Source organism: Chiloscyllium punctatum, chromosome 22 (genome assembly GCF_047496795.1).
Source record: "Chiloscyllium punctatum isolate Juve2018m chromosome 22, sChiPun1.3, whole genome shotgun sequence".
In the NCBI taxonomy this organism is placed as follows: Eukaryota; Metazoa; Chordata; class Chondrichthyes; order Orectolobiformes; family Hemiscylliidae; genus Chiloscyllium; species Chiloscyllium punctatum.
In genome coordinates, this window is record NC_092760.1 from 14,237,318 (window position 1) to 14,252,740 (window position 15,423).

At 43.0% G+C, this 15,423-nt stretch overlaps 1 protein-coding gene across 1 annotated transcript in view; it reads left to right on the forward strand.

Moving 5' to 3' along the window:
- Window positions 1–3,967: 3,967 nt before the first annotated feature.
- LOC140493419 (inactive serine protease PAMR1-like) overlaps window positions 3,968–15,423 on the forward strand; it is a 154,980-nt gene continuing 143,524 nt past the window's right edge. Inside the window, exon 1 of the mRNA XM_072591842.1 lies at window positions 3,968–4,194. Coding sequence (XP_072447943.1) covers window positions 4,128–4,194 — 67 coding nt within the window. The 5' untranslated portion in view covers window positions 3,968–4,127. The remainder of the gene's footprint in view (window positions 4,195–15,423) is intronic.

The following is a 15,423-nucleotide window of genomic DNA, read 5'->3' on the forward strand; positions in this document are numbered from 1 at the left end:
CCTCCTGAGGTAGATTTGCAATGGTGTTTCAAGTGCTCATTTAAACATGTCTTAAGGGATCCTGCCTCTACGAACATTTTAGGCAGTGAGTTTCAGATATAAGCTTATTTCCTCAAATTCCATCAAAACTTCCTGCCCCTTATCATAAAAATATGCCTCCTCATATTTTAACCCCTCTACTAAGGAGAAATGTTTCTCTATCAACCTTGTCTGTGTCCCTGAGAATTTTGTATGCCTCAACCAGGTTCTCCCTCAACCTTCCCTGCTGTAAGAAAAACAACCCCAGCTCATTGACTCTTGTTTCTTAGCTGAAATGCTCCAGCCCAAGCAACAACTTTGTGAATCTTTTCTGTATTGTCTCCAGCGTAATCATATCCTTCCCATTGTGTGGCAACCAGAACTGCACACACTATTCCAGCTGTGCCTAACTAATGTTGTGAACAGTTTCAACAGAAACTCATTGCTCTTGTATTCACTGCCTTCACTGGAAAAGGGAAGTATCCAATATGCCTTCTTAGCAACCTTCTCTCCCTATCCTGTTGCCTTTATATACACTAAGATCTTCGAGAAGAAAGTGAGGACTACAGATGCTGGAGATCAGAGCTGAAAATGTGTTGCTGGAAAAGCACTTTTCCAGCGACACATTTTCAGCTATACACTAAGATCCCTCTGATCCTAGCCCTAAAATCAACACTTATTCCCTTGCCTTATTAGCTCTCTGTAAATGAATCACCTCACATATTTCAGGATTGAATGCCACTTGCCAGTCTATCTGACCAGCCTATATATGTATTATCCTGTAATCTGAGGCTTTCACTGCTCTCTACTTACCACACCATTAATTTTCATGTCATCTGTGAACTTACTCCCAAATTCATCAATAAATCATTAATGTGGATAACAAACTGCAAAGGACTGAGCACTATCAGTGGATGCAGACTTCTACTCACAAAGCCATCCTTTGACCATCACTCTGCCATTTAAGTAATTCTGGATCCAATTTGCCAAATTGCCCTGAATCCTAGATGAATACTTTTCAACTTAACAAGATATTTTTACATAATTATCTCTCTGGCCAGTAAGATTATCATCTATATGAGAGTAGCGGTGAGCTGTTAGCACAACCTCAGGCGTAATGAGTTTCAGTAGCTTTACTTTATTCAGACCTGGCTGAGTGAGAAATCTTATCTTCAGTTTTTTGTGCACAGGAATGTTCATCCAATGCAAATGTGTATCATTGGAGTGGAATGAAACATTAAATGAAACAAAAGACTGCAGATACTAGAAATCTGAAACAAACAAAATCAGAAATTGTTGGAGAAACTCAACAAGTCAGACAGTATCTATTTATGATTTGGAGATGCCGGTGTTGGACTGGGGTGTACAAAGTTTAAAAATCACACAACACCAAGTTATAGTCCAACAGGTTTATTTGGAAGCACTAGCTTTCGGAGCTCTGCTCCTTCATCAGGTGGTTGTGGAGTATAAGATCATAAGACACAGAATTTATAGCAAAAGTTTACCGTGTGATGTAACTGAAATTATATATTGAAAAAGACCTGGATTGTTTGTAAAGTCTCTCATCTTTTAAAATGAACATGTTGGTTTCAGTTCTTTCATATGTAAATCGCAGAACTTTTTTAAAGTTACATTCTCAAAGGAACTTTAACAATTGGTGTCATGTCAGCCCAGATAATGCACTTAAGCTGTGAGGTACCCTGTGTGAGACTGTGCCACAATGTTAAGACTGATTCTAATCTAAAAAAGGATTTACAGAATTTTACATGGATTAATGCAGTTTTTGAGCAAAATAAAATGTGATTCTGCAAGTACAAATTCACCCCACAAACAAATCTGTGGGGATGGGTGGGTGGTGGGGGTTATGAGTGTCGGTGAGAGAGTGTGTGAGTGTAAAGGGGTATCTATTCATACGTTCACAATCGGGGATGACTGATACAAAAACAAGCATACAAGAGAGAGAAAAGAAAAAGATTTACAATTAAGAATTTAAAACTCAAAAGGTATGGACTTAAATTCACTTGATTTTTACTGAGTTCTGAAAGTCAGTGTCCCATGAAGGTTCTTTTCTGTCGGCATTCTAGTTCAGGTGTATGCAGTTGGTTAAAGTTGCAGAATTCCTTTTAAAGTTATCTATTCATTAAGAACTATTCTGAAGTCGTGTCACTGGACTCAAAATGTCAGCTCTGTTTTCTCTCCACAGATGCTGTCTGAGGTGCTGAGTTTCTCCATTAATTTCATTTTTAGGATGATATTTGAGTTCAATTCTGTTAACTGCTGATTGGAATCGATCCAAGAAATATGATAAATTTGCATCATCTGATCAGTAGTGGACATGCTTTAGTTCAGCAAAGTTTATTTCAAAATTTAAACAACGAAGTATTTTTTTTTTCAAAACAAAACTTAGGATCTATCTTCATATGTTGTGGACACAACTCACTTAGAACTTTATTTTTCCCATCTCTGCATTTGACCTGAGATCTGCCAGTTGTGGAATTTAAGTGAATTGATAAGGTTAGGCGGAAAGGCAATAGACTGAACATGAGTTTGCACTAAAGTACCAGGGTCTGGGCGACTGGCGTAGGCTGACAGAGGCATCAGGATTATCAGAGTAAAGAGAGTCATAGGCTGATATTGAGGGTACAAGAGATTATGTGAGGAAGGTAGAAAATATGGCAGTTCAGTTTCACTAGGTTGATCCCAGGTATGGAGGGCTGTCTTATTTAAAGAGGCGACCTTATTGGAACATATAAGATTCTGATGCTGTCTTGACAGGCTGGATGAAGAAAGATTGTTTCCTCTTGTAGGAGTCTAGGATCAGAAGGCATAATCTCAAAATAAGATGCCACCCATTTAAGACAGATGAGGAATTTCTTCTTTCAAAGAGCAGTGAAACTGGAGGATTATGAACCGTAGAGAGCTTTAGACGCTGGGTCATTATGTAGATTCAAGGCTGAGATAGATTTTTAATCAGGAAGGAAATAGAGAGTTATGGGGGAAAGGTAGGAAAGTGGAGCTGAGGATTATCAGTCAGCCTCAACCCCACTGAATGGCAGAACAGACTTGATGTGTTGAATCGTCTGTTTCTCCTATGTTGTGGCATGGCTTTTCCTGGGGCTGTTGTTTTTGGTTTTACGTTTATTAAGCTTTCACACAATTTCTGTGCAATTTCTTCTAGCCGACCCCCCATCCGTACCTGGCAGCCTCCACTCTTGGTCAGCCCAGCTCCCAGAAAAAGCACCAAGTTGGAATGAAGTTCCAAAGTTCAGAGTTTGGGCCCTTTTTTCTCCCCAGGTCGAGTTTGTGGAACCAGGAAATGTCCCATTTCTGTGCTCCTGACAGAAGAACGAAGTCCTCACATGAATGTTAGACTCAAACCACCCCTAGTCTGCTTACTTAGCAAGTAGCTGAACTGGATTTATCATGAAAATACTGAGTTCAAAATAGCTCACATATGGTCATGCAATGCAGAGACATAATAAATTAATTCTATGTCTTTGGTCTGCTTTGAAACTAGGAATCTAGGGCAGGATTCTGTAGTGTATGAAGAATATTTGATTAATAAGTTAAGGTTAAGTAGTACCCATGAAAACAAATCCCAGCAAGGAGCCAAAACTTTGGAGTAATGACAAAGTTTGCTGAGAAAATCGACAAAAAATAGCAAATATCATCTGCTCCTCCAGTTTTAAGTTACTATAATAATGTACAGGATGTACAGCAAATAAACCAGCTTAGTTTAAAAAGACAACATTTCAGTTGTGCAGTCATAATAATTTCCAATGCTGAGTTTTGAGGTGTACTAGTGAAAGGTTTGTGCAGCTGTTAAAGGCATATGTAACTCTGAACAACACACTTGCTGCTTTCTGTGTGAGTGCTGGGGACGAGCCAGCTTTAATGGAAAGATTGAAGCCCCTGCTGAGGATGATGTCATACGTTTCTCATTTGAGAGTTGTCTGTGCTTTTGATGGATTTTTTAAATCCTGTGGTAGGAAACTATCTGGGGTTCTGTAACATGAACTCAGTGTGTCGGGGAATCGTGTGAAGGAGAAGCACTGACTGTGATATTAAGGGCAAATCTGAAGGGTGAAAGGAGCTGCAGTTTGAACAGGATGTTGGCCTGGACGGTTCTAGGTCTGCTTATAATTCAAATGCCAAGTGTCTTAACTCTATCAAAAGGTAAGGCTCAAAACAATTTAATGCATGAAAGAACCATTATCTTATGGGTACACAGATGAGCAGGATCAGACTCAATGCAGCAATCTGCCAGAGCTTCACACAGGGCTGTGAATTAAAACAGTGAACTATGGCTTCATATGGGGCTCCAAGCCACAGGCACTCAGGGCTTCACACTGGGCTCTGAGAAGCAGTGAGCCAGGGCTTCACACTGGGCTCTGAGTAACAGTGAGCCAGGGCTTTACACTGGGCTCTGAGAAGCAGTGAGCCAGGGCTTCACACTGGGCTCTGAGTAAGTGAGCCAGGGCTTCACACTGGGCTCTGAGTAACAGTGAGCCAGGGTTTCATACAGGATTCTGAGGAACAGTGAGCCAGGGCTTCATACAGGATTCTTTGAGTAACATTGAACTAGAGCATCACTTGGTGCTCTAAACATGAGAGAGCCAGAGCTTCACAGGGGTCTCTGGATGGCAGTGGGCCAGAGCATCACAAGAGGCACCAAACAACATTTGAGTCAGAGTTTCAACTGGTTCACTGAACAGCCGTGAGCCAGAACTTCACCAGGCACGAAACAACACTGAACCAGAACTGACTCTGAACAACAGAGGCAATGTTTCACACAGGCAGCAATGAGCCAGAACTTGGCATGAGTTTTGACTGATGCTGATCTAACAATATCAGGATCATTCTCTTATCTTAAAAGGCACTTTCTAGTTCAGAAGTGTAGGGAGGATATTGTAGTTGACATCACATCCCATGCAAATTTATGCTCTTGCTGTTGAATTTCAGATTTATGGTGTTGAAATTTCCAATTATTATTTCCAACTTAATTGGTAGGTATTCCTTCTGCTAGCTGTATCTTCAATTTAATGAAACTGCAATAGAACTAAAGAAAATTATATTTTTGAGAAAAATGTCATGATGGATCTTATACTGCCTTGTACTCAGGTTTCTAAACTGGGATCATTTCTGGTTGTGAAACAAATAATGAATTGCAATCAAGAGAATTTGGATGTGAGCATAAGAGGTACAGTTAGTAAGTTTGCAGATGACACCAAAATTGGAGGTGTAGTGGACAGCGAAGAGGGTTACCTCAGATTACAACAGGATCTGGACCAGATGGGCCAATGGGCTGAGAAGTGGCAGATGGAGTTTAATTCAGATAAATGCGAGGTGTTGCATTTTGGGAAAGCAAATCTTAGCAGGACTTATACACTTAATGGTAAGGTCCTAGGGAGTGTTGCTGAACAAAGAGACCTTGGAGTGCAGGTTCATAGCTCCTTGAAAGTGGAGTTGCAGGTAGATAGGATAGTGAAGAAGGCGTTTGATATCCTGTATTGGTCAGAGTATTGAGTACAGGAGTTGGGAGGTCATGTTGCGGCTGTACAGGACATTGGTTAGGCCACTGTTGGAATATTGTGCAATTCTGGTCTCCTTCCTATCGAAAAGATGTTGTGAAACTTGAAAGTGTTCAGAAAAGATTTACAAGGATGTTGTCAGGGTTTGAGGATCTGAGCTACAGGAAGAGGCTGAACAGGCTGGGGCTGTTTTCCCTGGAGCGTCGGAGGCTGAGGGGTGACCTTATAGAGGTTTACAAAATTATGAGGGGCATGGATAGGATAAATAGACAAAGTCTTTTCTCTGGGGTCGGGGAGTCCAGAACTCAAGGGCATAGGTTTAGGGTGAGAGGGGAAGGATATAAAAGAGACCTAAGGGGCAACTTTTTCATGCAGAGGGTGGTACGTGTATGGAATGAGCTGCCAGAGGATGTGGTGGAGGCTGGTACAATTGCAACATTTAAGAGCCATTTGGATGGGTATATGAATAGGAAGGGTTTAGAGGGATATGGGCCGGGTGCTGGCAGATGGGACTAGATTTGATTGGGATATCTGGACGGGTTGGACCAAAGGGTGTGTTTCCATGCTGTACATCTCTGTATCTCTATGAGTCTAAGCTTCCCACTAATCTGCAGTATATGAGAATTACCTTATTGCACTGACTTTATTCTTTTTTATGGTTAAGATAATTCAGAATGAAAATTATTTTTGCACTTTAATCAGAAAATTATGTCAGTTTGATCGAGACTTTTCCTTTTGATCTTTTAAGAAGTATCTCCTTGAGCCTGCTAATATGCTCTCTCCTCTACCCCATGCCCAACATTCATCTTGAATTATGCATGTCCCTTACCTAAAGGGGCAAACTGCTGAACATTTCCAATTCCTAAATCACGAAAGTCCCAAAACCACTCAATTAATGAATGATAATTTATTGTCACTTGTACTCTACAATGAGCAACACAGTAAAATACAGGGTAAAGCTTCAACTGTTGCCATAATCTGGTGCCATTTTGAATAGTTTAATAATAAAAAGATATAGCTGAAAGAGAGTCTACCTTTGTTCTGCTACCTCTGTCATGAATTGTGAATCCTGAGCTGGCTCACCATTGACACCTGCACCTCCATCCCTCTGATGCCTTCCTGCTGCATGTACTGGATCCACCAACGTCAGAGTTGCAACTCTTTATTTGCCATCTCTTTCTCACTGGGCCCACCTCGCTGATTGGCTGCTGATGCCAGGTCCTGTGCTGAACCCCCACTTGTCCCCGAACCTGGGCGTGCCATAACCAGGAGCTGCCACCACTGCATCACCAATAACTAGGAGATACCGGGTCCAGGCCTAGCATAACCAGGAGCTGCCACCACTTCCACACCAATAGCCAGGAGATGGTATCTGCAGCCTACCATAGCCAGGAGTCCCTAGCTCTGCTGAAAGGCCAGGCTGCCACCTCGACAACACCTGGAATCCCTTCTCTGGGTTTGCCACACCACTGCCTCGCCAAAACCTGGAGACACCGATGCCTGAAGTCCCTGGCTCTAGATGTACCACACTCTGGAGTTCCTGGCTCCAGTGCCAGGCCAGGCTGCAGCCTTAATGATGCTTGGAGCCCCTTCTCCGGGCCTACCATACCACCACCTCACTGTTGTCTGGGGTTGCCAATGCCTGGAGTCTCTGGCTCCATGCCTGTCACATCCAGGAGTCCCTGGCTACATTGCCTCTCCATTGCCTTGCCAAGAGTCCTGCTCCAGCTGACCACCTCCGCAACGTCACCCCCTCCACTGTCCCCAGCAGGAAAAAATGAAGAAAAAGAAAGAAGACGAAAAGGGTAATGAAAGAGAGTAGGAAGCAGCCGCCTGGAACAGATGTGCCCAGGAGACCAAATGCTGCCTACCTTGCTGGCATTGCCAACTTGGAAGAAAAAAACTCAGTGTAATTCCCTATGTCCACTCTCTGCAGTTACATGTACAATCACTGTCACTCTCTCTGCTAACTTCCTGCCACTCCGTGTATCCACTCACTGAAATCTGGTGTTCACTCTGTGTCACTCCCTTTGTGTAGTTACTGCAGGTTTATGCCCCTTCTTTGCCATTCCCTTTGTCCATTCATTGCAGTCCCAGGTCAAATTCAATGCAATTTTCTGTTTCCATTAACTGTCACTCTGTGTGCCCACTCATTGCTGTCCTTGCGTTTACTCACTGCATGTCCACTGACTTTCACTGCCACTGTCCCCTCACTGCCAGTCATTCTGTCACTGCATTCTCATATCTGTTTACTGCAGACCCAAATGCACTCACTGTTACTTTCTATTGATTGACAATATTTATTTGTCCACTTACAGTTGTTCCCTGTGTCTATGCTTTATCATCCTCTGTGTTACTGCAGCACCAGTTTGACCACTTGCTGGCACTCAACTTAGTATAGATCCCCATGTTTGCATACTGCTACCCCCTGTTTTCTTATGAACACATTGTCATTCCATGTGTCTATTCACTTTGGTGCCATGTCCACTCACTTAACTTTCTGTATCTACGAACTGTAGTCCCATATATACTCACTGTCACTTCCTCTGTCCACTCACGATAACCTTACTTCCATGAGCTGTCACACTCATGTAAACTCTGTCATTTCCTGTTCCCATTCATTTGCAGTGCCATGGCCACTCACTGTTTGTTCCTTTTGCTGCACACTGCCAATTCATGTTCAGTTACTCTCACTCTGTCCACTCACTGTCACTCCCCTGCCCATGCAGTGTCACGCTCATGTTTCCATTTGTTTCTGTGCACATCTATTGTCACTATTTGTGTTCTCTCACTGCAGTCTCATATCCACTTACTACCAGTGTTCACTCACTGTCACTCCCATGTCCACCTCCTGAATGTTTACATTGCAGTGTTATGTCCATTTACTTTTGTGCCCTGTGCCAACTTAGGGTCATCTTAACATCAACTTAACATTATTCCTGTGACAGTTCACTACAGTGCAATGTCTACACACTCACACTTCTATGACCCTTCACTGTAACACTTTACGTCCGCTCTTTGTAGTTCCATGCCAACTCAGTGCAGACGCATGCCCACTCACTATCACTCTATCTGTCTTGTCACTATTGTCCAACATCTGATTGTCTTCCGTTTGCTCATGTCACTCCCTGTGCCTACTTACTGTCCCGAAGATCTCCATCCATTGCAGGCTCATGGTCCACAATCTATAGTCTTACTTCTACTCACAGTTACTCAAGTAAACCCTTTGTCATTCTGTTTCCATTCACTGCAAAAAAAGGTGCGCTAAAAGCAAGATCAGTATGATTTGAAATTTTACAGGTCCATGCAGAAGTCTAATAACTGCAGGAAAGAAGCTGTTCTTGAACCTGATGGTATGTGCATTTAAGGTTTTGTATGTTCCTGACGGAAGAGGTTGGAAAATATTTCGATCAGTGTGAGAAGGGTCTTTGATGATGTTGGCTGTCTTTCTGAGACAGCAAGAAGTATAGATGGAGTCATAGAGTTGTACAGCATGGAAACAGACCCTTCAGTCCAACCCGTCCATGCCGACCAGATATCCCAACCCAATCTAGTCCCACCTGCCAGCACACAGCCCATATCCTGCCAAACCCTTCCTATTCATATACCCATCCAAACGCCTCTTAAATGTTGCAATTGTACTAACCTCCACTACTTCCTCTGGCAGCTCATTCCGTACATGTACTACTCTCTGTGTGAAAATGTTGCCCCTTAGGTCTCTTTTATATCTTTCCCCTCTCACCCTAAACCTATTCCCCCTAGTTCTGGACTCCCTCACCCCAGGGAAAAGACTTTGCATAATTACCTTATCCATGCCCCTCATAATTTTGTAAACCTCTAGAAGGTCACCCCTCATCCTCCGACGCTCCGGGGAAAACAGCCCCAGCCTGTTCAGTCTCTCCCTGTAGCTCAGATCCTCCAACCCTGGCAACATCCTTGTAAATCTTTTCTGAACCCTTTCAAGTTTCACAACATCTTTCCGATAGGAAGAGACCAGAATTGCACACAATATTCCAACAGTGGCCTAACCAATGTCCTGTACAGCCGCAACATGACCTCCCAACTCCTGAATTCAATACTCTGACCAATAAAGGAAAGCATACCAAATGCCTTCTTCACTATCCTATCTACCTGCGACTCCACTTTCAAGGAGCTATGAACCTGCACTCCAAGGTCTCTTTGTTCAGCAACACTCCCTAGGACCTTACCATTAAGTGTATAAGTCCTGCTAAGATTTGCTTTCCCAAAATGCAGCACCTCGCATTTATCTGAATTAAACTCCAAATGCCACTTCTCCGCCCATTGGCCCATCAGATCTAGATCCTGTTGTAATCTGAGGTAACCCTCTTCGCTGTCCACTACACCTCCAATTTTGGTGTCATCTGCAAACTTACTAACTGTACCTCTTATGCTCACATCTAAATCATTTATGTAAATGACAAAAAGTAGAGGACCCAGCACCGATCCTTGTGGCACTCCACTGGTCACAGGCCTCCAGTCTGAAAAACAACCCTCCACCACCACCTTTGAGCCAGTTCTGTATCCAAATGGCTAGTTCTCCCTGTATTCCGTGAGAGCTAACCTTGCTAATCAGTCTCCCATGGGGAACCTTATCGAATGCCTCACTGAAGTCCATACAGATCACGTCTACTGCTCTGCCCTCATCAATCTTCTTTGTTACTTCCTCAAAGAACTCAATCAAGTTTGTGAGACATGATTTCCCACGCAGAAAGCCATGTTGACTATCCCTAATCAATGCTGAAAATGTGTTGCTGTAAAAGCGCAGCAGGTCAGGCAGCATCCAAGGAACAGGAGAATCGACGTTTCGGGCATCAGCCCTTCCTCACTTTATCCCTAATCAATCCTTGCCTTTCCAAATACATGTACATCCTGTCCCTCAGGATTCCCTCCAACAACTTGCCCACCACCGACGTCAGGCTCACTGGTCTATAGTTCCCTGGCTTGTCCTGACCACCCTTCTTAAACAGTGGCACCACATTAGTCCAGTCTTCTGGCACCTCATCTGTGACTATCGATGATACAAATATCTCAACAAGAGGCCCAGCAATCACTTCTTTCACTTCCCACAGAGTTCTGAGGTACATGTGATCAGGTCCTGGGAATTTATCTACCTTTACCCACTTCAAGACATCCAGCACTTCTTCCTCTGTAATCTGGACATTTTGCAAGATGTCACCATCTATCTCTCTACAGTCTATATCTTCCATATCCTTTTCCACAGTAAATACTGATGCATAATACTCATTTAGTATCTCCCCTATTTTCTGCGACTCCACACAAAGGTTGCCTTGCCTTGCTTTGAGGGGCCCTATTCTTCCCCTAGTTACCCTTTTGTCCTTAATGTATTTGTAAAAACCCTTTGGATTCTCCTAAATTCTATTTGCCAAACTATCTCATGTCCCCTTTTTGCCCTCCTGATTTCCCTCTTAATTATACTCCTACTTCCTTTATACTCTTCTAAGGATTCACTCAATCTATCCTGTCTATACCTTACATATGTTTCCTTCTTTTTCTTAACCAAACCCTCAATTTCTTTAGTCATCCAGCATTCTCTATACCTATCAGCCTTTCCTTTCACCCTGACAGGAATATACTTTCTCTGGACTCTCATGATCTCATTTCTGAAGGCTTCCCATTTTCCAGCCGTCCCTTTACCTGGGCACATCTGCCCCTCATCAGCTTTCGAAAGTTCTTGCCTAATACCGTCAAAATGGGCCTTTCTTCAATTTAGAACTTCAACTTTTAGATCTGGTCTATCCTTTTCCATCACTATTTTAAAACTCATAGAATTATGGTCGCTGGTCCCAAAGTGCTCCCCCACTGACACCTCAGTCACCTGCCCTGCCTTATTTCCCAAGAGTAGGTCAGGTTTTGCACCTTCTCTAGTAGGTACATCCACAAACTGAATCAGAAAGTTGTCTTGTATACATGTAACCAATTCCTCTCCATCTAAACCCTTAATACTATGGCAGTCCCAGTCGATGTTTAGAAAGTTAAATTCCCCTACTATAACCACCCTATTCTTCTTACAGATAGCTGAGATCTCCTTCCAAGTTTGTTTCTCAATTTCCCTCTGACCATTAGGGGGTCTATAATACAATCCTAATAAGGTTATCATCCCTTTCTTATTTCTCAGTTCCACCCAAATAACTTCCCTGGATGTATTTCTGGGAATATCCTCCCTTAGCACAGCTGTAATGCTATCCCTTATCAAAAATGCCACTCCCTCTCCTCTCTTGCCTCCCTTTCTATCCTTCCTGTAGCATTTGTATCCTGGAACATTAAGCTGCCCATCCCTGAGCCATGTTTCTGTAATTGCTATGATATCCCAGTCCCATGTTCCTAACCATGCCCTGAGTTCATCTGCCTTCCCTGTTAGGCCCCTTGCATTGAAATAAATGCAGTTTAATTTATTAGACCTACCTTGTCCCTGCCTGCCCTGACTGTTTGACTCACTTCTGTTCTCAACTGTACCCGTCTCATATTGATCTCTTTCCTCACATTCTCCCTGGGTCCCACCCCCCCCCACCCCAACCTTACTAGTTTAAATCCTTCTGAGTAGCTCTAGCAATTTTCCCTGCCAGTATATTAGTCCCCTTCCAATTTAGGTGCAATCCATCCTTCTTGTACAGATTATCTCTACCCCAAAATAGATTCCAATGATCCAAAAATGTGAATCCTTCTCCCATACACCAGCTCCTCAGCCATGCATTCATCGGCTCTATCCTCCTATTCCTGCCCTCACTAGCTCGTAGCACCGGGAGTAATCCAGATATTACTACTCTCGGGGTCCTCCTTTTTAAATTTCTGCCTAACTCCCTGGAACCTCCCTTCAGAATCTCAACCTTTTCCCTTCCTATGTCGTTGATTCCAGTGTGGACAATGACCTCTTGCTGGCCCTCTCCCCCGTGAGAACATTCTGCACCCTCTCTGAGACATCCTTGATCCTGGCCCCATGGAACGAACACACCATTCTGCTTTTTCACTGCTGGCCACAGAACTGTCTGTCTGTACCTCTGACTAGAGAACCCCTAACACAATTGATCTCTTGGAACCTGACGTACCCCTCGCTGCATTAGAGCCAGTCTCAATACCAGAAACTTGGCTGTTCATGCTACGTTCCCCTGAGAATCCATCCCCCCTCTACATTTTCAAAAACAGCATACCTGTTTCAGATGAGTATATCCACAAAAGACTCCTGCACTAGCTGCCTACCTCTCTTACCTTTCCTCGAGTTAACCCATCTATGTGACTGTATCTGAGAGTTTCCCACCTTCCTATAACTGCCATCCATCACGTACTGTCAGTGTTGCAAATTCCTCATTGCTTCTAACTGTCTCTCCAACTGATCCATTTGATCTGATAAGATTCGCAGCCAACAGCATTTATGGCAGATATAATCCGCAGCAACCCTTAAACTCTTTAAACCCCAACATCTGATATGAAGAACATATCACTCTATTAAGGGCTATTTTTGCTCCTTCACAATCTATAGACCCTGAAATTAACACTGTCTGATTCTTCTACAAACACTGCCCCAGGTTAAATTAATAGTTATGGCTTATATTTTAAGTTTAATCAAGAGACATATCTCCAAAAACATATAATCAAGAAAGAACCCACTCTACCCACTACTGCAGATTCTCTATAGGCCACACTTAAAACAACGATTAACTTATCTGATTCTGTGCTGTGAACCTTGCCCAACAGTTCCTCCAAGATCAATTGTGAATTTCACTGTTTGTTACTTTTCCCAGATGCACTCCGATGTCCAATGATATATGAATTTGAACAGCAAAGGCAGTAACTGTGCAGGTTCTCTCTCTCTCTCCTGCAATGACCTCACCATGTGCTTCTTTTGTCTGTTCTTCTCCCTTTTAAAACTGCTGTTGTTTTGACTTTTTTTTCCCCAAAGTTCCAAAACAATGCAACAGCATATGAAACAGTAATTGCTGTTCCTGGAATTCGAGGAAATCACCTCCAGCACCTAAAATACCTCAAAAAAGGAGAGCTGTTACAGCCAGAAAGTTTTCCCATCCTCCATCTTGGATTACCCAGAATGTCAGATCAGTCTTCCTGGGAGTCAACCCAAGGGCCTGGACGGTGTCCTCGGTTGAGGACTCAGATCCTGTGCAGGCCACCTGTTGGAAGTATTCACCAACAACTTCACCCTCTCCCTGAAAAAGCTGTAGTCCCCACCTGCTTCAAGAAGATCACCATCATCCCAGAACTATGAAAGCACATGCAATGTGCCTTAATGACTACCGCCCAGTGGCTCTGACCTCAATAATAATGAAGTGTTTTGAAAGGCTGGTCATGGCCCACATCGACCAGCCTCCCAGCTGGTCTCAATCCCCTATATTTTGCAATCCAGCATAACAGTTCCTCAATGGGTATCACATGCCCTGCATTCATCCCTGGAGCATTTGGACAATAAGGACACCTATGTCAGACTCCTGCTCATTGACGCCAGCTCTGTCTTCAATGCCATTATCCCCTCCAGACTGATATCAAAACTCAGTGACTTTGGGTTCTTGGCTTTCTGACATACAGATCTCAATCAGTGAAGATAGGTAACTGCACCTTCTCCACAATTACACTCAACACTGCCGCCTCCCCAAGGATGCGTCCTCAGCCCCTACGTACTCCCTGTACCCCCATGACTGTGTTACCAAATTCTGAACGATTGCCACCTGTAAGTTTGCTGATGACACCATCGTAGTAGGACGGATATCTAACAACAGAGTCAAAATACAGAAGGGAGGTAGAGGTTTTAGTGACATGGTGCAATGAGAACAAACTCTCTCACAACGTCGGCAAAACCAGAGAATTGATCATTGACTTTAGTAAGAAAGGAAGAGAACATGCCCCCATCCATATCAACGCCACGAAGGTCGAAAGGGTGGAGAATTTCAAATTCCTTGGAGTGACAATAACCGACAACCTGTCTGGTCTTCCTGTGTAGTTGCGACATTCAAGAAGGCACAACAATGCCTCTTCTTTCGAAAGCTCAGAAAATGCAGTACGTCCATAAGGACCCTCACCAACTTCTACAGGTGCACAATTAAAGCATGCTGTCCAAATGCATACTGGCCTGGTATAGCAACTGCCCTGCTCAGAATCAGGAAATTATTGAGGGTAGTGTGCACAGCAAAACTATCACGGGAGCCAATCTTCCATCCATGGACTTCATATACACGCCTCGCTATGTAGGGCTGCCCACATCATCAAATACCCTTCACACCCGGTAATGATCTCCTACAACCTCTTCCATCAAGCAGAAGATACAGAAGCCTCAATACCATACCAGTAGGTTCAGGGACAGCTTCTTCCTGGCCATTATTAGCCTATTGAATGCACTGTCAAGTCCCAAATAATGCTAATCTTGCTAATGTTGGTTTCTCTTATATGCCCTGTGCAATGTTACCTGTATGTCTCCATCTAATTCTTTTGTTGTGTACATCCTTGCTTACTGTGATCTGCCTGTAGTGCTTGTAAACAAAGCTTTTCGCTATACTTCGGTACATGTGACAATAAATAAAACCAATCATTGAAGTTCTTTGAAGTATAATATGCTTAGAAATATACAGTAAGCAATGTTTCTGTGTTTATTGTATCCTACCTGTTATTATCAACAACACGTACAGAATGTTTGACTTCATATAATTAACATGTTATACATTTGGAATCACACAATGCCTTTACCCATCATACAAATTATTCTTCACATTTGATATGATTGCTCTGTACTACTCTTATTTATTCATCATATTGGAATGTCAGGAGGCACTTTGTTTGGAAACTCAATCTAAACAGTTTATTAAACTGTACTGAATGAGAAACCTCCCAAAAG